This window comes from Acartia tonsa, chromosome 12 (assembly GCF_053477335.1).
Source record: "Acartia tonsa isolate MP-2025a chromosome 12, ASM5347733v1, whole genome shotgun sequence".
Classification (NCBI taxonomy): domain Eukaryota; kingdom Metazoa; phylum Arthropoda; class Copepoda; order Calanoida; family Acartiidae; genus Acartia; species Acartia tonsa.
The window spans coordinates 43,141,005-43,167,111 of NC_137271.1; the positions used below are offsets into that span (position 1 = coordinate 43,141,005).

Genomic DNA, 26,107 nt, shown 5'->3' on the forward strand with positions numbered 1-26,107 from the left:
TACTTATGATATTTACATTCCATATTTAAATTTAATACAAATTATTAAAGAATTAAATTTTGTATGACAAAAGCATAGATAATAATTTTAAAAATTAGCGACGGTATCGAAGATTTCTTTGCAAGAAACTAAGTAAAAATTTTGATTAATTCTTTACAGTTTATTTTTAGTAGCGAATTTACCCTATGTTTAACCTTTATCGGTTGGTCCCCTTTATTGACCTTAATAGGTCGAGGGGAGGGGGGGGGGTGGATTGAACGTTCACTCTGTTATCTCGGTTTCTACTAGAGCTAGACGGCTAGACATTTTTGTGCATGTCCCCTGTTTGATATTGAATTTCCGACAATAAGTGGATCAAAGTAATTTTTACTTTTTTATTGAACAACCTTGTTTTTTTTAGGGCCTTTTTTACTTAGAAATTTCAAAAGGCTGTACTTTCTGTACTCTTAAAGCTAGAAGAAGAATTTTTTCAGAAAATGTTTACCTTTATGTATATATAATATTAGAAATACCAAATATAAGTTTCGGCGGCGGCAGCTGTACTTGGCAGTTTCCGGACGCTGCAGACAAAAGTCGGTAAGAAAACAGCGCTGGATTTTTATGAAATTTTAATATGTCATGTATACATGTTAGAACAGCTTAGGTTTAAAATTTGAAGTCTCTAAGTCGAAAATTGCGGTCACAAGAGCCTTACAATAAAAAGTTCATGAAATCAAAAGGTTTGTTGTTTGATTGATATGTGGGAGGGGGGGGGGGTGGATCTGACACTTTTGCGTAAACAGGGAGTATAGGCCTTGTCTTAGGAGTGAGAGGATAGGTTATTTGGGAAAAAAATTTAGTTTTGGGGTGTATTTTCCTTATATTTAAAATTTTTTTGATTCAGGCTGGAAGGTCACTTCTGGACAGGTATAAATGAAAAAAAAACTAGTTTGAAGAGTTAGAGATAAACTTATTAAACCAAATATGCATCTTTTGGGATGTTATGAGCATATATGAAGAAAAAATAAAAATCAGCCTCCAGGTTCAGGTCCTGCAGGCCTCCAGGTGAATCCTGGACAGGAAAAAAATAAAAATTTTCACTTTTAAAGTTAGAGCATAACTTCTTTAACAAAAGTTGCTACTTTATTAATAGTATTAACTAATTTAAAAAAAAATTGAAATTGGGCTCCAGGTTCAGGTACTGCAGGCCTCCAGGTGGATCCTGGATAGGTGAAAAATATAAATTTTAACTTTTAAAGTTTGAGCAAAACTTCTTTAACAAAAGTTGCTACTTAATGGATAGTATTAACTAATTTGAAGAAAAATTTTAAATCAGGCTCCAGGTTCAGGTACTGCAGGCCTCCAGGTGAATCCTGGACAGGTAAAAACAAAAAAATTTCACTTTTAAAGTTAGAGCATAACTTCTTTAACAAAATTTGCTACTTTATGGATAGTATTATCTAACTTCAAGAAAAATTTGAAATTGGGCTTCAGGTTCAGGTACTGCAGGCCTCCAGGGGGATCCTGGAGAGGTAGAAAATAAAAATTTTCCCTTTAAAGTTAGAGCATAACTTATCTAGCAAAAGTTGCTACTTTATGGATAGTATTAACTCATTTGAAGAAAAATTTGAAATCTGGCTCAAGGTTCAGGTAATGCAGACCCAATACCCCAAATTTAAAGCCTTCAGCTTCAATAACAAAAAAGTTCTAGGCATTTCAAAATAGCATTTTATGTACAATGGAATTTTTGAAAGATTTCCAATGCTCATAAACGAAAAAACAATATCAAATTACGTCGCCTAGACACAAAATTATAACCTTATCTTTGTCAGAAACTTAGATTGCCTGTAACTAATTACATTTTTTACAATAAAAACACTACATTTCATAGTCAAAATCTATGAAAAAATTCAATATAAATTGCATTTTTAAACGAAAATCATAGCGGAAACAAAGGGGTAAACTAATACAAGCTTAGCTGTGATTGGTTGTTAAGCTGATTCAGCCTTCTGATTAGCTACAGTACATTCGGTACAACGCAAGTAAAACTTAATTTTTTTTAATGATTTTGACTATAAAAATGGGTATTTTTATTGTAAAAATATAATTAGTTACTGGAAACCTAAATTTATGACAAAAATAAGCTTATAATTTTGTTTCTAGGCCTCGTAGTTTAATTTCAAAGTTTTCAACATGAGCATTGCAATTCTTTCAAAATTTTCATTGTACATAAAATGTCATTTTAAAATGCCTAGAACTTTTTTGTTATAGAAGCTGAAGGCTTCAAATTTGGGGTATTTGGTCTACTTGTGGCAGTCTTTCAGCAGTTAAAGCGTGGTATTTTTTGCAGGCTTCCTTTAAAGAAAGTTGCTACTTTATGGATAGTATTAACTCATTTGAAGAAAAATTTGAAATCTTGCTCAAGGTTCAGGTAATGCAGGCCTCCAGGTGGATCCTGGATAGGAAAAAACTAAAAATTTTCACTTTTAAAGTTAAAGCATAACTTATTAAAGAAAGTTTCTACTTTATGGATAGTATTAACTTGTTTGAAGAAAAATTTGAAATTGGGCTCCAGGTTCAGGTACTGCAGGGCCTCCAGGTGAATTCTGGACAGGTAAAAACTGAAAATTTATATTTTTGAAGTTAAAACTTATTTAACAAAAGTTGCTACTTTATGGATAGTATTAACTTGTTTGAAGAAAAATTTGAAATCGAGCTCAAATTTCATGTACTGCATGCCTCCAGGTGGATTCTGGACATGTAAAAATTAAAATATTTAACTTAAGAGTTAGAACTATATCTATTTAACATTTTGAATTATATCTGCAAAAAATAATAACAATTGACTAAAATAAAAAAAAAACATATTGTCAACAGGTCAGTCACTAAAGGAAGCCTGCAGGAAATACACTGCTCTAACTGCGGTAAAAATCAATACCCAATAACTGCGTCCCTGTACGGCGAAAACGGCGTGCTTGGTCCGGTCTCACTGCTTGTTATTGGTTGCTGGGCTGGTAGAATTGGTTCTATACCAGCTAGAGACGGTGACGGCTGCGGCGGTTCCCCGGAAAAGCTTACACGTCTGCCGGGAGATGTTGTGCTGTGTTCAAAGCTACCCCTTATACCTGTGAAGCCAGACCTGGGCCCTGAAGGTGGCTGTACGTCCGTTGACCACCTTTGTGTAGGGGGAGAACGAGAGATACGACTGCCTCCAGTAATTCCAGGCGGGCTGTGCACAACTCTGTTGGTTCGAGGTATTGTATAAGGCGGCGCTGGACGGCGACGGGGTGGAAGTGTGACAGGCGGACCTAAAGCCTCTACTTCTTTCTGCGTAATTTTCATTGGCTGAATAATCAGGCCTACTCAACACTGGGCCAGTAAACAAGCACCAGTGGCGGGATATTAATTGCGTTGGTCTTACGACAGCCTTCTTAAGTTTATTGGCATGACATTAGCACTGCCGAATAACAAGTGGCACCACCTCTGTTGGGTGGGGCTAACGAATCTGCGGGCGGCGCTTTTATGGCCTGAGTCTGTCTTGCCTCCCGCCGAGGCTAGTCTGTCCTTCTCTGTCAATAATAATACGAGCAATATAATAATATATTTTAATGCAGTGAAAGTTTATGTTTGAGTTGGAAACAGCCGCGAAGCTGAATCCTGCGGCAGAGATCCTCACGGATTTTCTGCGGCTAGGGCTTACCAAACCCTTTCTGGCAGCGTTTGGCCTGCTGCTTCTCGTCCAGTTGTTTATCTTGGGACGTAGGATCCAATTTTTGACGTTGTTGAATTCAGGACGTCAGTCTTCAGTTTTGTAGATCCGCAGTCCTCAGTTTTGTGAATGTGCAACCTGGGAATTTGTAGGAGGGTTGCATCCGCCCTGCTTCAGCAGGCAGCTCCGGTGGACAAGGAACAGGCATGGTTAACATTGTCTGTGGACAGCATTTTAACTTTGAAATAGAAGAAGAACATCTCAGCTATGCTTTCACAAAACTAAAAAAAGAATTTATGTTTTGTAAAAAGATAATATAAAAATTAAAATATAAAAATTTAAAAGAATAGATGATAAAATAAATTTGTAAAGTATTACAGTATGGAATAAACTTGGAGCTTAAAACAGAAAATACATATACAATAATAAATTTACCTCTGGGGGTATATTAAGTTGCCTGGGTTGGTAATTTTACTCAAACACACTGCGCTCGTAATGACTAAAAAAGGAAAAGAGCATGCAGTTATCAAAAAAAGAATTTTTAAAAAAATTAAAATATTTTTTTCTTTTTTATTTTATTAAAATTTAACTATCTCTGGGTATTTGAATTTGAATTTTTCTTTATTAAATATTTACCAGAGAAGGGTAAGAAGGCTGCTATGCCAACATAAAATATCAGGTACAGCACAACAATCATCTAAATTTAATAATATGTTTAGGCTAAGATTTTAATGATATAAAATTAATGATAAAAAATACATTTTTTATTTGATTATTACCTAATAGGTACACAGTTAACAATTATTTGACCAGCTTTTCAGGTACACAGCTTGTAGTCTAAATATTGATTTCTTTTTAAGGACACAGTAACAAATTATTAAAAAGTTTATAAATGTTCTTTTAGGTAGGTACTATAGGTAGTTACCTTGATTCTTATGCAACCAAGCACTTCTTGCAATAAGATAGATTAATTTAATGCAGCTACACAATCTTTCATATGGCAGTCACATTCTAAATTAATAACAAAATTTGATAATTGTTCAATTGAATTAAAAATTAAGGAATTTTTGTATTACAATTTTTTATAAGAAAGCTTACTTTTCATTTTCCTCCTTGGTCTTGAGCCAGCTATGGAAAATGAGGTGGCTACACGGAGTTAAAAATTGAATTATCTTTCTGAGATGGTTTGATAAGTTTTAAAATTTTGCTTAATATTTTTTGTAATTTAACAGAAAGAAAGAAAATATATTAAATAAATTTACTATAACATCTTCATGGTACAGGCAGAGTTACAGGTACAGATGAATAGTTGACCAGGAGGGGTGCTCGTTTTCTTTCCTTAACATTGAAACATTTAGGTATGTGGCTTAGCCAGCACATGTACTTAATAAAGTTGACTTTTTGTGCTCTGTACACTTGTGATTTTAATATTAAAATCAAGTCCCAACTCTACAAAAAAGTGTCAGGAGAAAATATAGGAGAATTTTTTTTTTTTAACCGTTTCAAATGATTCCAAATTGTTTAATTTGGCGAGAAAACGTAAAAAAAATTCGGCGGGAGCGGCAGTTTAGCCGCCGTTTTTTCCAAATCCACTTTATTCCTCATTAAAGCAACTGCAATGCCAAATATTAGAGTTCTACTACTATTTTAAAGTCTAAAAACTCAAACCTTCACGGATTTCTGCGCAAGCCTCCCCCTTTGTCAGAACTTAACTTTCAATATATTTCATTTTGATTTTTTTTTTTTTAGATTTGATGCTTTTAGTGGAAGCAGTAATTCCCCGTATGAGGGTCGCACAAGTGGCGGTTATGACCGTGGTGGCTATGAAGGTATCATTCAAATATAATTAAGAAGGGGGGGGGGGGGAGTTTTGACATATCTGCGTAAACCGTGTGTATACTGTATAGGCTTTATCTTTGGACTGAGAGGATATGTTATTGGGGGAAAAATCCTTCTTAAATGATAAATCTTCTCAAGTTTTAAGATTTTTTGGATAGGCCTTCAGGTTCGGGAGTTACAGGACTCTAGTTGGTTTCTGGACAAGTAAAAATAAAATAAAAAACTCCCCCCCCCCCCCCTATTTGTGCTTTCCCCCAAAGTGCATAATCTTATTCTTGTATAATAATAACAGGATGTCAGACTATCTATGTGACCCTAAGGATCTCGCAGGGGTGTATATTTTCACATTTGACCCTGCTGAGGGGGGGAGGGGGATAAAAAAATATGTGGTTGGGGGATAAAAAATATGTGAATGGGGGAAAAAATGTAAAAATTTCTCCCCTAGTTTTTTCCACCAAGGAGGGGAGAAAAATGGAAAATATTTAAAGAACTCTATATTTTATACCCTCTAAAAATTTTTTTTCGCCAAGGAGGGTAGAAGATGGATAAAAATGTTTTTAGTTCTATTAATTTTTCCATTGTTTTTCCCCAACCATGTATTTGTATTCCCCCAATCCCCCCTTTTACATGGTCAATTTTGCAGAATATAAACCCCTGTCGGTAAATGAAAAAAATCTAATCTTGTTAATTGTTAAGGTCGGTCTAGCAGCGGCTATGGCGGTGGTCGTATGGGTGATCGCGGCGGCCCGCGGCCAGGATCCTACGTTGGCAGGTCCTTTCTTACTACTAGATTTATGCGATCTTACTGCGTAATTAAAATTGAAAAATTATATTTTCTATTTTAGGCTGTGAAAAATATGCACCCTGCCAGCTCCGGGCCTGGGGGCAGATCTGTCAGTACCATTATGCCAGACAGGTATAATAGCTTTGGTTAGGATAGAAACCTGCAGGGATAGTTGTAGCAGTTCGAAGAGTCAAGGCTATATTTTCCGTTCAGTCTCTGCCTTAAATCTAAGAATGGTTAATATTGTAACAGGAGAGTTTTGTCAATTCTGGTCCTCAGATATTGGTCAAAACGTTCCTCCATTGTCAAGAGAAGGGATAGGGGTAAGGTCATAATGGGCATATTAGCCAGTTGGGAGAAATATTTAATTAGGAAAGGCGAGAATCTCTCACAAAATCAGAATACCTATCAGTTGTCAAAATTAAGGAGGTCAATTATTACTGTCATTGTCAGGCACATTACGTTAATCAACTAATAATGAACAGCCTAGACTTTCAGACATCAAGAGTGTTTTTCAAGGACACCAAAGTAGATCCTTGTGGTGCACCAATCCGCCATCCAAAGATTATTATTCCAACTTTTGTTATTTCAGGAGTAGTAGAACTTCAGTACCTAGTAAGAGTGCTAGTATGAGGATTCATTCTAAATCAAGAGACCAAGAGGACGTGGGATTCCAGGTTTGTTGTTATATAGCGCATAATCCCGGGGAGGATGGAGAAATTGGTTTGTAAATTTCACTGGTACCCAAAGTTTTATTACCACCTTATCTTATTCCTTAACCAAAATACTTGAGGTACTGTCATTGAACTTTGATTGTTTGTTTCCAAACTGGTAGTACCCAAACTTTTCAACCCATCAAATAGCGTTTTGTACACTTTGCCTGCAAGATATGTACTGTACAATAATCACCCTCTTTGTCTTTAAAATAGTACACCAATCTCAAACTATTGTAATAACATGTACCTAAAATAATTTTGATTAATTTTTTTCTTCTTGGGGGGGGGGGTGAAATATTTTACAGCATGGGAAAAAAAGAAATCATCACCTTTTACCATGTAGTTTTCAAAACATGGAATGAAGTTTGTTTGTGTTTAGGGTAACGCGGATGAGGATGAAGATAAGTTGAAAATGTTGTCAGAATCTAGAGTCAACGAATTTCTCAGTACCAAGGACTATAAAGAGGTAACACATTTTTAAAAAAAGGTATTTAGTTTTAGCCTTTTCCAACATATTTAACAAACAAAATAATAATATTTCTCGTATTCATTCGAATCCGGTGGATAGGAACCGGTTCTCATCCATACGAAAAAAACTATGTCTAGCACCGAATTATATTTCTACGAATATAAAAATGTACAATCATAAGATTAAAACCAGTTTTTTAGCCCGTGCTTTCGGCATTTCGGGGATAAAAAAAATGGTTTTAATCTTATAATTGTACATTCTATATCCGTGGAAAGCAGTTTATAATACGATGAAAGAAATAACTATTCTTCATCATTTGTGTGACACCTGGTACCTCTAAAACAATGATCTTCAAAAAGTTTGTTTGTTTTTCTATAATACTCGCTGCTACTTGGCAAGGTTTAGTGATTATAAATATGCATTTATTTCATTGGAAAGTACAAAATGTTGGCTGCTATATAATCTAGACCTCTAATCCCAGGACGATCAGGCATCATAATAATAATAATTTTAACACATTTTTGTTTGTTTAGGCTCACCAGAGTATTAGAGAAAAGTTCCACTCTACGACAGTGCATGCCTTTATTGAGAAAAGTCTCGAGTTCTGTCTGGAGAAACGTCTTGAAGAAATTAAACTTGTTGGCCTTTTGTTCAGTAGTTTGTGTAAGTATTATTTTAAGTAGCGCAGCCCCCCCCCCCCCCCCCCAAATACAAAATTTATAAGTAAAGTGCAAAAATGTAATATGTACCCGTTTCTTTTAAAAACTAGAATTTAAAGTGTGGGGATAACTGAATCCCCCCCTTCCCTCAATTGCTCCTAGAGGCATATGGCCGCTAGTTTACAACTGTTAAAAGTTTACCTATTTAATCATTATTTTTATTTCAGTAAAAGAGGGCCTTGTGACGGAAGAAAAATTCATCCGCGGCCTTTCCTTTATCCTTGAAATCGGCGGCGACCTGGAAATTGACATTCCAAAATTCTGGGACACGCTGGCGGCCCACCTGGTGGCCTCCGTCATGGACGGTCACCTGTCGCTGGCCGCTCTGATGGACGCGTCCAGGACTAAGGAGCCCGAGGTGAAAAATCGGGGAAAATTTTTAGCCGCCGTGCTGCACGGCTGCAAGGGCGAGAGTGAGTCGCGGGTGGGGCAGGTGTGGGCGGACTCGGGCCTGGAGCTTGCCACCTGTCTCAGTGAAACTGGGTCACAGGTAATCTTAATTTATAGATTTTTGGAAATATTGCTTACCAGCAATATTTTACCGTGAACTGCAGTAGATCCGAAGAGTATATTAAAGAATTTTTAACAGGGGTGTATATTCTGCACAAGATTTATTTTTTTTCCCCTGCTACAAATTTTTTTATTTTTCTTCCCCCTCTAGTTTTTTCTCACCAAGTAGGGGGAAAATGGAAAAATATTTAAAGAACTCTATATTTTCTGTATTTTATCCCCCCTACCACACATTTTAAAAAGTTTTTTCACCAAGGAGGGGGGGGGAAATGGAAAAAATGTTTTCAGTTTTCTTAATTTTTACATTTTTTTCCCTCCAACCACTTATTTTTTATTTTTTTTCCCTCCAACCACTTATTTTTTATTCCCCCCCCCCCCTGAGCAGGGGATCCCATGTAGAATATACACCCCTGGAATTTTAAAAAACGATTTTTAAAGATTTTGATCATAGAAAGGGATATCCCTAAAAGACTGACAATTTTGAATGTTTTAGCAAAATCAGCAGATTTTGAGTTATTTAAGGATAAGTTTTCAAGGGTCAATATTTTTATAAACCATTTTTTGATTCTTAATCTACTCTTCAGGAAGGTAAATAAAGCCATACTTTGAAAGAAGAAAAAATTTTCTCCTCTAGAGGGAACCCTTCCCTTTTTTATGAAAATCAAAACTGACATATTGCTGAACAAAAGCAACCAGAACACTTTTTTGAGTATCAATAGTCATTATATCATGAAAGGAACTGGTTGGAACAGCACGCCCATTGAATTATAAAAAAAAATGGTAATTCTGAGTTGGTGAAGTGTATAGGTTTAGATCCTCACTGTAAATTGTTGTTGTTAAGGGGGATTTCCTATCCCCTTTATTTGATTTTTTTTCTCTGCGGCTTCGCCCCACACTGTGCTTAAAACCACCACATGAACAGTACAAATATTCTCTGAAGAATAGAGCCCAATTGGTTCAGCCAGGGTGCCGGAGCCGTATAATTTTGATGCGGCTCCGGCTCCTACCTTAAAATTAATATATAAATTTTTTTTCATTATTGAATTTGATAAAATAAAATAAATAATATTGTTTCGGTACAACGGCATTTGGCTGGCCGTTTACCAGATCTTTACGTACAGACGTACGAAACCTGCTACTTCCCACAAGAGACAAAACCAGCATAGTTACTAATACAATTTATTGTATGAAAACAGTCATGCTGAAATAGAAAATAACAAAATTAATAATCAAATATTAAAATGTTAAATACATGATAAAATAAATCTTGTAAAAGAGAATAAATCTTTTTCTTATTTGAATCTTTTTTAATAAAGTAAATATTCATTATGAGAGGTTGCGTGACTTCGAAATTATATTTTAAAATATATAAGAAGGCTAGGGTTATTTTTTGCTTAAAATTAATCAAAATTAAATACGAGTTTGAAATTCATAAACAAAATCATTATAGACTACGATTAAAATATTCTGATACAAAAATAAATTAATTACTTGGTCTAATTTAAGTAAAAATGAAAGATTAATTTGCCATCTTAAAAAAATCACTCCATTCCATTAAAAATGTTTAAAGAAAGAATTCTTACCGAAGTTTTTGTTCCTGTAAAGCCGGGAAGCACTCAAAGGTATTTTTCAGTACGGACAACACCACAATTCTGACTATACATGGTTTTTTATCACGCAGATATTCCACACATTTTGAAAGAAAGATTAAAGATGGCCACGCTCGCTTTGTTTATGGTCCAAGCGCAAGCGTTGTTTTGATTGCCGCGTCCAATTATGAACTTTCAATTTGAATCTCAGCGCTTTCCAAACTGACATTAATGATAAGGAAAACAAAAGGATAAAGGTTCGAGTTCACAAACGCATCACACTATTATACTTCCAATACAAATATAAAATATTTTGCTTTTATTTGATTAAAGCTATATAAAAGTAGAAGGATGTGTGTCTATTTGGTAAGTAACAATAGTTTTTCAGTTTATTATATGGAAATAGACCGTTGCCAAATTATAATATTACTTTAAAAAATCATTTTTAGCTAGTCCGGAGCCGGAGCCGTTTTTAACGAAAAATACGGCTCCGGATCCAGCTCCGGCTCCACCAAAAATGTTGCTGCTCCCGGCTCCGGCTCCAGAACACTGGGTTCAGCAATTACTTTTTACTTACAAGAAAAAATTTAGTGGGGGATATCATTTTCTTTTTTTTTTTAGGGGGTTAGGATTTACCAACCCCACAAAAATTGCTTAAAACCACTATATGACCAGTATGTATATTCCCTGGAGAGTAGTGCCCATTCAGTTCAGCAGTTACCAAATTCTTAATCTTTAGAGGGACAGACATCAAGCTTCTTTGTATTATAGACTAGCAGCTAAGTACCTAGATTCTAGGACATCCCAGGACATAATTCTGAAAATTAAATAGCCCAAAACCTACATACGACCTCAGTGAAGCTTACCTAAAATTGCTAACCCAATTGTTCAGTAGTTAATGAGATCTTAAGCTTCAGACATAAAACCCTTACTACTTTATTTAATAAGATATATAGGTACTATTTTTTAATATTTGGTACTATATGGTATAACTACATAATTAGTTAAAATTTTGGTACTATATGGTACTATATTAGTTAAACTTTTGTGTATATATGGTACTATATGAAAATTTTCATGTACTATAAATGTACTATATATTTGTAAATTTTGAGTGGTCACTCTGTATATATATATTTATATAAATGGGTTAAAACTATAAATAAAGGCGAAAATTTGAAATTCAGCTGGTGCAAAACCAGTCTATTTTACAAAAATTTTTACTTCACATGAAGTTTAGCTAATGCAATCCCCTATAAAAACTTATTTCAGTGTCGCCTTGATTGGACACCTCCTTCCCCCCCTAAATGTCCAATAAAACCACGAGAACGGCAAAATCAGACTTTAAAGGTCATTTTAAAGGTCTTTGACCTTCGAGGTCATATATTTTCTCATAAATGGACTCCCTGACCCCTAAAACCCCCAATTTGCCGTATTGGGCATCGAAATCGGCCAAAAAACGGCTAAAAACGAATTGTTGACCCAAATCTCCGTTTTCGGACCAGTGTGCAGCGGGGCTATTCTGAACCTAATATAACTTGCCTTATTTTAAAAGTTCAATTTTTGATAAAAATGGACTTGAAAAAACTTTAAAGGGGCATTTGCACACGACACAACAGAGTTACCAAATTATAATCAATAAAAAATCTCTTTTTAGCCAACTCGGAGCCGAATCCGTTTTATGACGAAAATAACGGCTCCGGCTATATGGCGGCTTCGGCACCACAACGCTGCTATGAAATTTTAAACAACTTTTTAACTGAACACTTCTTTATCAATTTTGTATTATTAGGTTGGAGCACCCAACTGGCCTTTTCTTCAACCTGTTGAACAATCTCTACCAGTCCGATGTCGTGTCCTTCCCAGCCGCCAAGGCCTGGAAAGAGGACGGCAAGGCGGACAACCAGCGCGGCAAGGGTGTCTGTGTCAGCTCCTGCTACAACCTTCTTGTTGAAATGCAAATGGAATACGAAGAGGGGGAAAATGACATGGAAACAAATTAAAACAATATAAAATTAAACTTGTTTTAGCAAATTTTTATGATAAAAAAAGAAACCAAGCTCGAATTGGTTGATTCACATCGTTAAGAGGTGAGAGTGTTGTGAGTTTTTGAAACTTAAAAAATATCCAGAGAAATGCAAAAATGCACATGGACGTTGGAAGAAAAAAACTACTTACAATTGCACGCCGTATATTACAAGAGGCGTTTTGTGATATAGTTTGGGTTTGGTACAGTTTTAGACTTTAGTGAACGTTACTTAATGTGAATAAAGTGAGTAGTTGCTACGCTTGTGCAGTTACAACATAAAAATATAATCTACATATAATATGATTATATATTAAAACGGGGTTCGACTCCTGAAGATGGCAATTAGTCGAAATTATCACACAACATAATATGAAGTATATAGAATTTAAATATACTTGAGAAAAACTAGCTTGGAAATACTAGTTTTATAATCTAGTTATAAAAATAACTAGAGGAGAGAATTTCATATAAAAAGGACTTGAAATAAGAAATATTTACCTTAGATAGGCGAATTTAAAGTTTTTCACTTTGTTACTGCTATATTATTATAATTATCATTATTAATATTATCATGAATAAGTAATTATTTAAACTATGAATGAACTCAAGTTTTATTTTTGTTACTTTTCACTCTCTATCATCTTTTAGTGTACGGAAAGCAAAGAATAATTGCCTAGATAATATAAAATGAAGAAAGTAAAGAAAGTGGCTCAATTTTTTAAGTTTGTACCTATAACTTTTTAATAATGTACGTATGTAAAAAATATCACAAGTTAAATAACTGCATAATAAATGAGGAAAAATGTATTACAAAGCGTTGGCTACTTACTTGCCGTACACTAAATTATTGCGACAGTTTTCTTGTGTTGGCGCCATTTGTAATGGGATTCCCGCAAAAAATTTTAGTTTTCCCGCGTTAATTGTGCGCATGGGGAAATAATTGTACGCGGCAACAACGAGCATGCTACTGTCTCTACGCAGCTGGTGATAATTTTAGCATTCAGTGAATTTATTAATAATTATCATATTTAATAACTTAATTATTAAATTATTATTTTATTATCTCAAGAAATAGCCCTGAAAAAAGTAAAGGGTCCAAGAAAACTGGGTCTCAATAGATCTTTTAATATTTTACTATATAATTTGTTTATTTTATTCAATTATAATTGCATTCAAGTTGTAAGATAATAATATGAATATCAAGCTTTGAATATTTTTGTAGAGCTTATACTTTAGGCATAAATTGTAGGTGTTTTTGAAGCATCTAAGCTTTTTAAATGATATTCTTATTATTAACTTCATAAAAAGAATAGAAATTGCATATGTTTACTAGCAAATACAAGAACATAATATAAAAAAGCGTGAAATTTTCATTTTAGTCTTTTTTATAAGGCTAGAAATTATTCTAGTCCCCTATATAAAGAATTCCGGTTTTAACTTAACGCAATATGCAGTAAAAATAATATCTCTGTAAATAATAATAGAATGTTATTTTATTTATAAATATTAAAGTAAAATTAAGAAATGCTGAAATTTTAGTATGAAATAAAATGTAAATAAATCTGGAAGAGTGCTTCTGAAGTCTACAAAACTAAAATGTACAGAACTCTTAATAAAATTTAATTTTAGGGGCAAAAATTAAGTTTTTTTTTGTTTTTATGTTTTTTTCCCACATAAAGAAAAGGAAATGTTGGTTTTATTATACAAAAAAAAATGCCAATTGTAAGTTTTGATTTAAGAATTAAAAAACAAGAAAAATGTGATTTATAATTTTATTCATCAACATAAGAATTATAAAATGATGTGTTTTAACTGTATGCTTTTTATGTCATATAATAAGTAGGATGATATTGTGGAACAGTTTTTTAAGGTTTTGCCTCCGTTTGTAAACAACGACTAAACGTCGTAATAAAAAGTGTAAAGTTAAGGCACTGCAACGCACCTACACACCATGCGAAACGAACATGTTAATTACAATAAATTATTATTTAAGATGTTGTGTTATTTATTCATTTATTTTTATCAACATGATAAAAAAAATTTTTAAATATTTAAAAAATAAATTATTACATAGTAATATGAATGATAATTAAGTACATAGCACTTAAGGAAAAAGCATTTGTTATAAAATGATATTAAAAACATCGATGATTTCGTCAGAGTAGCGTAGCTGCTTAAAAAAATAAGGTAAACTATACCCAGGAAAAAGGGAATGTGATTCTGACAAACAATTCTAAAGGAAAATTTCTTCAAAACCCATCATTTCTTTTCCTCCCTCCTATCTTACCCACTCAACTTAAGTTACGTAAATTTTACTCCAACAAAATTGATCGTCCTAGTTCTAATGACAACGAATAAGATTGTTGTTGCAGAATTGCCACACACAGCTGGATAGGGCTAGGCATCCAATCTCATAAGTCCTAAAAGATAATAAATAAGTTATTTCTCGCATCATATTATAAACAGCTTTCCGCGGATATAGAATGTACAATCATAAGATTTAAACCAGTTTTTTTAGCCCCGAGGTGCCGAAGGCATCGGCTAAAAAAATCTGGTTTTTAATCTTAAGATTGTACATTTTTTTATTCGTAGAAAGCTGGATATAATACGATGCTAGACATAGTTTTTTCGTATGGATGAGAACCGGATTCGAATGAATGCGAGAAATATAATGAACAGTATCTTCCCATGGATAAGACAATGGCCGATTAATTGATGTACATCCCCAAGGATTATACACAAAATTATTGCTTCTGTAGATTACAATCAGTGGTTGAAACGTTTGAACACTCAACTTAATAAACCAACCAATCAAAATTGACTAAATGTCCCCAAAGTTGTATAGGCATCAAATAAGAAAACATGAATATAAGACTTTGGGGACTAGTGTATTAAACAGCTTATTGTCCCCTCTCTCTCTCTGGTATCTTGAAAAAAGTAACAAGATGTTTGTTTGTCTTTAGCTTATAACCTTGCTATAACGCTGGTCAGATGAGGTTCTCCTAATAAAGGGTGTTAAAAAATGCGGACCTTTTTGAAGTTTAAATTGTGCGGCTTGTGTAATTAGTAAAAAAAAGTTAAGCATGCCATTAAAACCGTTATGAGCTCTAGTTTTTGGAAATATAAATAGATTCATGTGCTATGTATACTTATAGGGTAGGATCTATGACTTAAACGACTGACTTAAACTTAAATTGCTCACTATATCCAGGTAAAGATTATAAATGTTTTGAGGGAGGGTACCCCCACTCTCTCTAGAGATTTGGTCCCAAGAAATTTTCCTTCTTATTTTTAGTAAAATGAATAATTAGGGTCGGCTGATCATCCTTCCATTCTATATAGAAAAGCCGCTCTTTAGAAAAAAACTTAAAAGGGCAGATCAATGAATTATTAGTTATTACAGAGGCCATTAAAAGTCGTTATCTTTGCTTATTACTAAAAATAAAATAGTTGCTTTCCCTTAATTATGTGGTTAGAAAGGTTGTTTTTGATAACAGCCGAAGAAAACATTTATCCTATAAAATTTTTATCCTTATACTAAATTAACAAGATGTTTGTCTGTGTGTCTGTACCAAAGGATCTCGCTAAACGCTGAACCGATCGGGTTCTCCTTAACAGGGTAGATTCTCATGGGTTCTGGGAAGGTTTATAACTATTTTGGGGGAGGGTACAACCACCCTCCCAAGAGAAATGACAAAAAAATCGAAAAAAGCGTAGCCGCTAGTATAGTTTATAGCATTACCAGTAGTCCGACGGATAATGATTTTTAGAGTCAACAAAATTCACCTAAACAGCCCTCTATCTTAAATAGCAGAAGAGAAAAAACTTTTTTCAACTGGCCTGCCATTGGTAATTTGGTCTGTGTAATGGCGTGTCATTGGTCATTTGTATTGTATTTTTATAGACACAATAAACAGCTTCTGATCTTTGGCCGGAAGAATCTTTATACAGACAAAATCAGCCGCTTATCTTAAAAAGCAGCCGAGAAAATCATATTTCCAAATAACATAGAGAATGGACGAAAGGTCATTCGGAATAGGGTAGCTTCGCTACTAAAAAGAAAGCCAAATCAAGGAGGGAGAGGGCATTGGGCTGTTTATAATAACTGTTTCTTATTAGTTGGCTTGATAACTTTATGGACTTTTATTGAATTTTTATTGGTTGGTTCATTAAGATGAGTGTCCAAACATTTCAACTACTAAATGTAATCTGCAGATGGAGTTAATTTGTGTATCATCATTGGAGATGTATATCAATTTATCGGCTATTGTTTTATCCCTTTAGATCCCTGAAGTCAACAACTTCTTCCTATTAAATTTCAAATCAATTAAAGACGACAATTAAAAACATCATCCATGGATTTTGATACCTACTTAGTTTTGAAGTTATCATATATTTTTTATGCCAATACTTTTTTAACACTTTTAATAGCGCAGCTACTCTATGATTATACTATTTCCATAAGTTTGTCCTTATTTTCCTTACTTGATCAGTTGGATTAACTGTTTCAAAATTATTTCTCTTTATTTCATTATTTTCAACATTAAGCGTGCGATTTTTTTTCTTTTACATAAGTAACAGGATGGTTTTAGTCTATTTTTTTTGCCAATCTTTTCTTAATCGAATAGATGCTAGATGATAGGGATGTAGTTTATGTTTAGCTTTCATCTAATAATTGAAAGATTAGCATTTGTTGAACTTTTAAGTTCTTGTTTATTGTACTAACAATCGATATATACAAAATTAGGGAATTTGTCGTCAATTTAGGTTGCTGACATGGAGTAGAGGGGATGGGGTAAAAGAGGTGGATGGAGAATTTTATTATTTTAGCCAGCTAAAAGTATCTATTTATTAGTGTAAATGAAAATTTGGTGCAACATCCAAGTAATTATAAATCGATTGTACTGCCATGTCAAAACTCTTGGCATTCTATTTTTTGAAAGAGTATTTATATTTAGTCAAATGCTATGTTGAGTTCAAACTAACTTCCAAATAATTAAATTTCTTGGAGAATAATTTAGGTGCTTTACCTCAAACGCCTAGCGAGTACAAAATTCCCCCTCATTTTTCAAATAATTCCTTATAATAAAGTAACAGGATGTCCATCTGTTTGTCTGTGTGTTTGTATGTTTGTACCGAAGGGACTTGCTGACCGCTGAACCGATCGGGTTCTCCTTAACAGGGTATCTTCTTAAGGTCCCGGGAAGGTTTATAACTATTTTCTGGGAGGGTACCACCACACTCCTAAGAGAAATAAAAAAAATTTACTTAGAGACTTGAACGCAACATAGAAACTTTTTTTCTCTAAACATTTGAAGTACCACCAGAGGCCTCTAGTGGCGTAGCCGCTAGTTTTTTATAAAGAGGTGGGATATATTTTTTATTTACACCACCTGCTGGGGGTTCTAAACCAGCGGTGCTCCAACCCGGCGGGGCTACCCTGTGTTTCTTAACCTAATACCGCAAGTGTTTGCAAAGAAAACGATATATTGGCTCCCCCCTTGCTTGTTGGACCTTGACGTTAAAGTGTCATAGACAGCAGATTCGCATTTGCGAAATAATCGACAGGTTATACAAATCCACAATGCAGAAATGCTAATAATTTAGTTGGGCCATGCAAATATGATTGTAGTTTCTAATGGTTAACTACTTTCTGAAATTTCGAAAAGGAGTCATGGCTAGTATAATATCTCTCAAGATTATTCATATCATTTATGTTCGGAATAGTTATTTCTCGCACCGTATTATAAACAGCTTTCCGCGGATATAGAATGTACAATTATAATCTTATGATTGTACATTTTTATATTCGTAGAAAGCTGGATATAATACGATGCTAGACATAGTTTTTTCGTATGGATTAAAAAATATATTGATGAACAAAAGGGAAAAGGAAGTGAAATTTGACTTCGACTGACTTAAAGTCTTAAATTCTTTATCAAATAGCCCTCTAGATGAGATAACTGTGGTTGAGGGGGGGGGCGTTAAGGGTTAAATAAAGTGGTCTTCTGACATGTGACGAATTCCAATCTGTCCTACTTTTGGTTCCTGCGACGTCATAAAAATGAGGGATTATCCATCTCTTTTTTAGGGGTTTTCCTTCCCACTCCTCCTCTTATCTCCCTCATTTTTATGACGTCACAGGAATCAAAAGTAGGACAGATTGGAATTTGTCCTGACATGTTACCGATTATATTCTAATAACATTGGGCGAAATTCTATAAAATGTCCTAGGCTAGACCAGAGTTTCCTTAGCCTTACAAAGATACAGTATACGTTACGAAAAATGACCGGTCTTTTAAATGGTTTAGCCTCCCCCCCCCCCTGTATTGAAGTTGTAACCATATTTTGTGTGTATGTGATCTTTATACACATGTATGGTGGTGTTTGTATCGGTCAATTAGACTAAAGAACATTTTCCGACATTAAGCAGGCCATGAAAGAAAATATTCAAAATGAAAAAATTAAGACCCTTATTTTTCAAAGTAAATTTTACTTAAGCCGAAAAATCACATAGTAAAATTGAATTAGGCATAGGGATTGTGTCGAGTTTTATCTTTAGCATAAAATTCTACTTCCATAGACACCTTACCCGAATTCCTAGCTCTCATACAAGTAATTTGAGCCAAAAAAGTATGTATCAAGACCTCAAAATTTATGATTTTTCGGCTTAACCAAAATTCACTTAAAATACATAAGGGTCTGCATTTTTTCATTTTGATTATTTTCTTTCATAGCCTGCTGAATGTCTTTGATCTAATTGACTGATACAAACACCATCATACATGTATATAAAGAGCACACACAAAAAAAATAGAGTTACAACTTCATTACAGGAAGGGTTAGACCATTTTAAAAACCGGTCATCTTTCGTAACGTATACTGTATAAAGGAATAAATTATCTCATATGAAATTTTGTAGGATTTGGCCAACTATGACTAATGACTGATGAAGAAAAAAGCTTCCCACCAAAGCCTAGACTTAACAGATAAACTGCAAAGAGTTAATTTTTGTTTGTTTATTGTCTTATAAACATTTATTAAAAAATAGGCGTTTCCATCAAAATGCTTTTTGAGCATATTTTGTAACGATAAATTGAAAATAGGGGGTTGTAGTTTTTTTTGTAAATTAGCAGTGGCGTGCGAACCGAAGGGGGCATTTGGGGCAATCGCCCCCCCCTAGCGATCAAAACGCCCCCCCCTGCCCCCCCCTAGCTACCGCCCCCCCTGCCCCCCCCTAAATGTTGAAAAATGCCCCATTTTGCCCCCCCCCTGGTCAACAAAAATGCCCCTTTTTTCCCCCTACCCTACAAAAAGCAAAACTATCCCAGTTTCCAAAAAAAAGATCAAGATATACTCAAAAAAAAATTTTGGCGCTTTGCGCCAAACAGACAGTTACTATTCATTTAACTTTACCAAATTTTCTAATTAGTGTAGAAATTAGGTTATAATCTTCTTTCACTGAACATAACAAGCCAGGTAATAGGAAGTATTTTATTTTGTATAATATAAACTTTTTACCAAAGAAATTTGTACATCCCCAATGATGATACACAAAATTACCCCTTATATAGATTACAATTAGTGGATGAAATGTATGGAAACTCGACTTAATTAACCAACCAATCAAAATTCCATAAAAAAAACATGTTTTTTTGTAAGGGTATGTACAACTACACAAGTCGCCAAAGTTGTTAAGCCAACGAATAAGAAAATTTTATATGAAATATTGGGGACTAGTGTAATAAATAGCCCAAAAAACCCTCCCTCCCTGCATATTTGAAGAAAAAAATTTGCGCTTCGCGCCCTTCCAAATGGTTTCTACTTTTTATCACATTGTACATACCCTTACAAAAAAACATGTTTATTTTATGTAAATTTTAAATTTTCATTAAAAACCCTTAAAACTAACTACACTCTATATTTCTAACTTGATAAAATACGCCACTCTTGTTGTCTTTAATTGATTTTAGTTCAAAGGGGGAGTAAATATTTTTAGGTGCGCTTCACACACCGCCCTTATAAATCCTTGGAAACACCACTTAATCAAAAATTAACAGAGTTTTAAAGTGCCCTTTAAAGAGGGTAGGATGTGTTGATATAACTTTTTAGCTTCTCTATAATCCACTATGACTGTCAGTACGTAATGCTAAAGGGGAAATGTGATTTTTTCAACTGCAATTAAAGATAGAAGGCTAAAACTTAATGTTAACATTCTCATCATTATGGAGTATAATTAACTATTAAAAATTCATGGAGGTCGGATGATTTTTTGTGCTCTGCTACTTAAAGATGTTGTCATCCTTGTTGTCATACAATAAAGAAATATCTAAAATCAGTTTTACATATTAGGTTAATTTTTGGTAAATTATTTCCAAAATGAGTGTTTTTATCTCCCCCCCAAAAATTTTTTTTAATGGGGTTATTCATCCTTTCTGCTGAGATTTTATAACATCCCCTTCCACCCATAAAAAATGTATTGTGGTGGGGGGGGGGGGGGGGAAGGTAAAATTATCTGTACTTTTTTTTCGAAGATGCTTTCTTTCTAGCTCCCTTCCCTTTGGTCATTGCAGGGTGGGGAGAAGGGATAGGGGAGAATAGATAGGGGGGGGGGAGATGGGGGATATAAATGGGAAATAGGGATGGGGGATGGGATGGGGAAGAAGGTATGAGGACTAGAAGGCCCATAATCAAATAATCCCACCCCTTAAAACGCCCTTATTTAAAATTAGTATTTATAATCAAAATGCCCCCCCCTAAAGCAAAGTGCCCCCCCGGGGCACTTTGATTTAGGGGGGGGCAAAATTTTACAAAATCTTCAAAATGCCCCCCCCTAGACAAAGTGCTTCGCACGCCACTGTAAATTAGGTTAGGTTAGGTTGGGTTATATTTGGTACTTAGCAGCCCCGCAGGATTAAGATTAGTGGTTGGTGATGGGAAAAACGGGGAAGGGGGGGTGGTCGATGCTCTAAATGCACTCGAAGGAAAAGCACCAAAAATATTAGTAAAGGGTTAAAGCAGGGTAAAAATAGCACAATATAATGATTCTTGTATTTATTAATAATTTTCCTGTATTCCATTTTAACAATTAATACAAATGTCTTAATTTTTGGCATAGAAATTAATTCTTCAAAAGAACGGTTGAATTTTTTTGGGTTGGTAGGAATAATCTGTAATTATTTTATATATTGGTTTTTAAAAGAAAATTTCTGTGCCAAAAATTGTTATGATGGCTATGTTAAAATATGATTTTTATTTTTAAGTATTTTATATAAAAAAACATACATAGTTTATAGAATTACAAAAGATATGTACATACAGTTTTACATATAAAACATACAAAATAATATTAAAATTACCTTCAAATAGAATTATTCTTTGTCTTTTTCTCACTTTTAAGCTCATACATATATTTATACTTTTTCTTCAAAAATTACAATTCATTACTAATAGAAATGGGAAAGAAAAATATTTTTAAAAATTATTAATTTATTTTGTTTTAATTTGTCTTTTCCATTTACTATAAGCCGCTGCTCTCAGCTGTGTATTTATGATGTTGTTGAAATTAGTTCAAGAATTATGCCACAGATGGCTCTATTCTCCCATTAGTATCAAACTTAGCCCAGACACACCCTGACATAGCCAGAGATCCTATCTCGTAGTTTCTAAAGATATAAATACAAAAAATTTATTGATAAACATAAAAGAACAAGGATGACAACATCCATAAAAGCGAAGCACTGAAAAGGTAGGACAAACGGACATTAACACTTGTATAGCGTCAGGACTGAATAATCAGAGTATAAATGTATTTTTGGAAAACTGCTTGATACAGGATAATGTTTATGGACATACTTATATTTTTAGGACTTGATTATAGAGTTGCTTCGCTTATAGTATTGTACTTTGTTGTCCCAGGAATCAATATATCAAAAATCAGATCAATCGTACAATTAGATCACATATAAATTTGTTGTTAAAAAAGTTAAAAATCAACTTTAAATTGGACGTACGGACATTCTGGTAATAACTATAGAGTTGCTACGCTTTCTAAATCGTATCTAACTACTACAGGAATCACCATGCATAGTTTGAAGTCGATAGGACCATTCTAACATGCCTAAATTAACGAAAAAAGCTATCCGTTACGGACGGACGGACCGATCCTAATTACAAAAAAGCTTCACTTTTAAAAATAACCAATAAAAAAATAAAATATATTTACATAATTTTTTTCCAATTAATATCAAATGCTTTGATAAGGTCATAAAACACTTTGAAACTCCTATAATTGATTTTGTAATGTGTTTTTTGATGAGAAATGGTAAATGATGAAAAAATGATAAATAATTATTAGTTTTTTTAAAAGTGTAATGTTAATGTTTCAGGGTTTTCACTACACTAGACAAGGGGTTTCAGGTTTTAAAATTAAATCAAAATTATAATTTGTGTCAGATCAATGATATGCAGCATTCATTTTAGTAGCGCAGCTACTCATTATTTAGAGTTGGTCGGTCTATCGGTATGAATGACAGAGTAACATAGGCACAAACTCTATTTTCTCAGCGGCTATGGAAGATAGATCTTTCAGTTTAACACAATTTTTCCCCTAGCTCATTTTTCAATTAAATAATGGGTTTTGGTTATCTTTAAATGTACCGTAGAGACCGTGTAAACTGGTTTTAAAGGTGTACGACCAGCTGGTTTTTTTTAATAAAAACAATGTAAAAATAATCTTTTTAGCATGTTGACTAAAGCATACTAAAACAAATTTTGAACCAGAATTAAATTTTTTTGGGGGGGATTCAGGTAAAAAAATATTTAAATGTTTTACCTGTGAGGAGTTGATATTTTAAGTTCATCCAGTTTTGTCAGATATTTCTGGCACAGCTCAAAAGCCTTGTCAAAGTGTCCGCTCTAAACAAAAAAACACTTTATATATCTACCTTATCTGTTTGTATGTTCGTCTGTCTTTTTTTGTGGGGATAGGATTTTCTTTCTATGGGCTATCTCTCTGGGAAGGTTGGAGGTACCCTCCCCAATATTAGTTATAAACTTTTCTTAGACCTATAAGAAGTTGACTGTAAAGGATAACCATGCCAGTCCAGATAAACACAGACATCCTGTTACTTTAATATATAGATCATACTTGTCGGTCACATAACTTGTCACAAACACAAACACATAAGTATAGATTTATAATCCAGATAACTACCTGGACCCAGTGTTGGGGATCTATTTCGTCATCTAGAAAATTGCTTTCTGCTTTTTTGTAGCAACTTGGCTGTGTTAATATTTCCGAGGCTATTGGCTGATATTTAAAGACCCTATTGAAAGTCGACACAGGGTCCACTGGGTGAGGACATAAAGTTATCTAACCACTTCCCCCTCTATTTTTTACTTTGATATACAAACCTTAAATTCTTTCTGGTACATAGACAGATTATTTCCCAGTCTTCCCATCTGTTCTTGAGTGAGGCTTGCCTCCAGCTCAGGAAACATGGGCCAGTTCTCTGTACACGCCTCCATAATAATTACAAGGATAATTACGTACAATAGTAGCTGTGAACCTAGTAATAGTTTCTGACTCTGATTATGACGTAAAAAAAATTAGCCAATGAGAGGCTACTATAAATTTTACCATTGGTCAATTACAGTGCATACCGGCCTCTCATTGGCTAATTTTTTTACGTCATAATCAGAGTCAGACACTTTTTTTAGGTTCGTAACTGTTTAAAAAATGAGTAGAGAGTTAGAAAAATAATACAGAAAAAAAAGAGAGAGGAAGAAAAGTAGTAAGAAATAAACAAGGATGACAACATCCAAAAGGAGTGAAGACAAAGTGATCAGTTATAAAGCAGTTATTCAAATGTCTTATGTAAAAGAATATGCGATAAATCACAGGAATCACAATACTTTAAAGTATTTATGTCTTTTAAAGAATAAACGTCAAACCGATGAATTAAGTAAATTATATACTAGATGCTAATTAGTACAGAGAATATTGACCAAACATTTAAACTGTTCTTAACCTATTTTAAAAACGCATATAAAAAATATACTATGACACCAGTAGAATCAGACTGCAGAGCCTAAATTTGAATTAAGTCCCCAATAAACTTTTTGGGGGGGATTTAAATATTAATTTTTACTGTTGCCGTGGTCATTTTGACCAGAGCAAAAGGTCTTTTTTTATTTGGGTAAAATTCGTAGCTTTTAGAGTGTTTTGCTTCATAAATATTGTATTCTGGTATAGAGTAAAATTAGGCCTTATGATTTTACTATAAAAATTCACTAAAAAGTGAATTCTTTATAATATATCAATGAATTAACATTAACATGTTTGTGTTCTATCACTTATTTTAAAAACATAAAAAATGGCTGTGAAGGGTTAAATGACAACAAATGTTTATGCAATACAACAAATTTATTTTTGTCACATATACAAATGTGATATAAAATAAGATTATTCAAACTTATTTTTTAAAATAATTTTAAAAAGTATGTATCTTTTATGTGTATGGTTTTCATTCTTTTCATTTTAATTAAATAAAAAATTATTTAACTACATTGGAAATAAGTCACTTTGTGAAAACATTTTTTTTTTGAATTGTAAAGAATTGAAATAAAACAATACTTCTTATTGGTTAGACTTCAGAATTATTTGTTTTATTGTAAATGTTAGATTTTTTAATGAAATTAATTGTTTTGGGAAAAAAAATTATTTCCAATGAACAGAGTAATGTTTTTTTTATTGTATCAATATAAAGTGAATTATATAAAAATGTTCTGTAAGCCACAATATTATCCGAAGTAAAAAAAGAGCTTTTGCTCCGGTCAAAATGATTGCAGCAACACTAAAAATTAATTTTTAAATCCCCCAAAAAAAGTTTATTGGGGACTTAATTCAAATTTGGGCTCTGCAGTCTGATTCTATAGGTGTCCTAGTATATTTTTGACCCCCCATTCAAAAATAGGTTAAAAACAGTTTAAGTATTTCTGCTGACTTTCTTTAATAGCAGCTAAGTAATTCACATTTGTTCTTACCTTGCAACAACATTTGAATTTAAATCCTCTTGACAGCTTTTCTTGTCTCTCCTTGCGTGGAATGCTACAAAGATTTTTAAAAAATATTTTAATCTTATTTTTACATTTCATAAGCTTATTTTATATTCATGTAGGTACCTTGTAGACCCACAGGAAAAAAAATATTTCTTATTGGATGGGTTCTTTGCTCGTTCAACACTGATTTAGACATATTATATTTTACTGTTTATGTTTCACATTTAGTTTCACGACCTTTGTCTGCAAATCTAATTTTGGATGAGCATAGTTGAAAGTATAGGGGGCCGGGGACATTGGACTGTTAATTAAAATACTCCCCAAAGTCTTATTCGTTGGTCAAATTAAGTGTCCAATCGTTTCAACCACCAATTGTAATTTACAGAATGGGTAATTTTGTCTATCATAATTGGGGATGTACATCAATTTATCGGCCATTGTCTTATCCCTTAAGTTCCCTGAGTTGCAAGAACCATTACTTTTACATACTTAATTTTCAAATATTACGTGTGGTTGGGGCCGAAACTCGCCAAATTAGAGTAAAACACTAGAGGGAGAAAGGTTTAAATAACTGTTTCTCCCCATCGCCACCACCTTGTACAACCTTTCTATTGGGTCATTGAAAATCAATCAATGGTGTCGCTTATATTAAGACAGCCAAGTAGCAGAAAATAATTTAGGAGCAGACGAAAAAGGTCTTTG

The 26,107-nt window shown here is 33.6% G+C and overlaps 2 protein-coding genes and 1 long non-coding RNA gene across 5 annotated transcripts in view; 1 reads left to right on the forward strand and 2 right to left on the reverse strand.

Annotated features, from left to right (window-relative positions):
• Positions 1 to 3,822: 3,822 nt before the first annotated feature.
• On the reverse strand, positions 3,823 to 5,061 carry LOC145333862 (uncharacterized). 2 transcript variants are annotated; one of them, XR_013884626.1, is made up of 5 exons: positions 4,787 to 5,061; positions 4,614 to 4,699; positions 4,325 to 4,525; positions 4,124 to 4,187; positions 3,823 to 3,969 (listed from the first exon to the last, which is right to left on the reverse strand). It is a non-coding gene; the product is annotated as an uncharacterized LOC145333862 (long non-coding RNA). The 2 variants fall into 2 exon arrangements; XR_013884625.1 differs by having other exon boundaries at positions 4,325 to 4,699.
• Positions 5,062 to 6,323: 1,262 nt separating this feature from the next.
• Positions 6,324 to 8,777, forward strand: LOC145333863 (eukaryotic translation initiation factor 4 gamma 3-like). The gene is made up of 5 exons (XM_080179121.1): positions 6,324 to 6,443; positions 6,904 to 6,988; positions 7,407 to 7,493; positions 8,030 to 8,159; positions 8,383 to 8,777. The coding sequence occupies exons 1-5, from the start codon at positions 6,385 to 6,387 to the stop codon at positions 8,760 to 8,762; spliced, it is 741 nt and encodes a 246-aa protein (XP_080035247.1). The 5' UTR covers positions 6,324 to 6,384; the 3' UTR covers positions 8,763 to 8,777.
• A 5,800-nt stretch (positions 8,778 to 14,577) lies between these two features.
• The window catches only part of LOC145333641 (protein-lysine N-methyltransferase SMYD4-like), a 58,065-nt gene continuing 46,535 nt past the window's right edge, over positions 14,578 to 26,107 (reverse strand). Inside the window, exons 25-28 of one of the 2 annotated variants that reach the window (XM_080178813.1) lie at positions 25,391 to 25,454; positions 23,759 to 23,866; positions 23,178 to 23,260; positions 14,578 to 14,763 (exon numbers count right to left, since the gene is read on the reverse strand). In XM_080178813.1, coding sequence (XP_080034939.1) covers positions 14,685 to 14,763; positions 23,178 to 23,260; positions 23,759 to 23,866; positions 25,391 to 25,454 — 334 coding nt within the window. In that variant the 3' untranslated portion in view covers positions 14,578 to 14,684. Of the gene's footprint in view, positions 14,764 to 21,384; positions 22,009 to 23,177; positions 23,261 to 23,758; positions 23,867 to 25,390; positions 25,455 to 26,107 lie in introns of those variants that run through there. The other variant, XM_080178812.1, reaches the window with a different exon arrangement.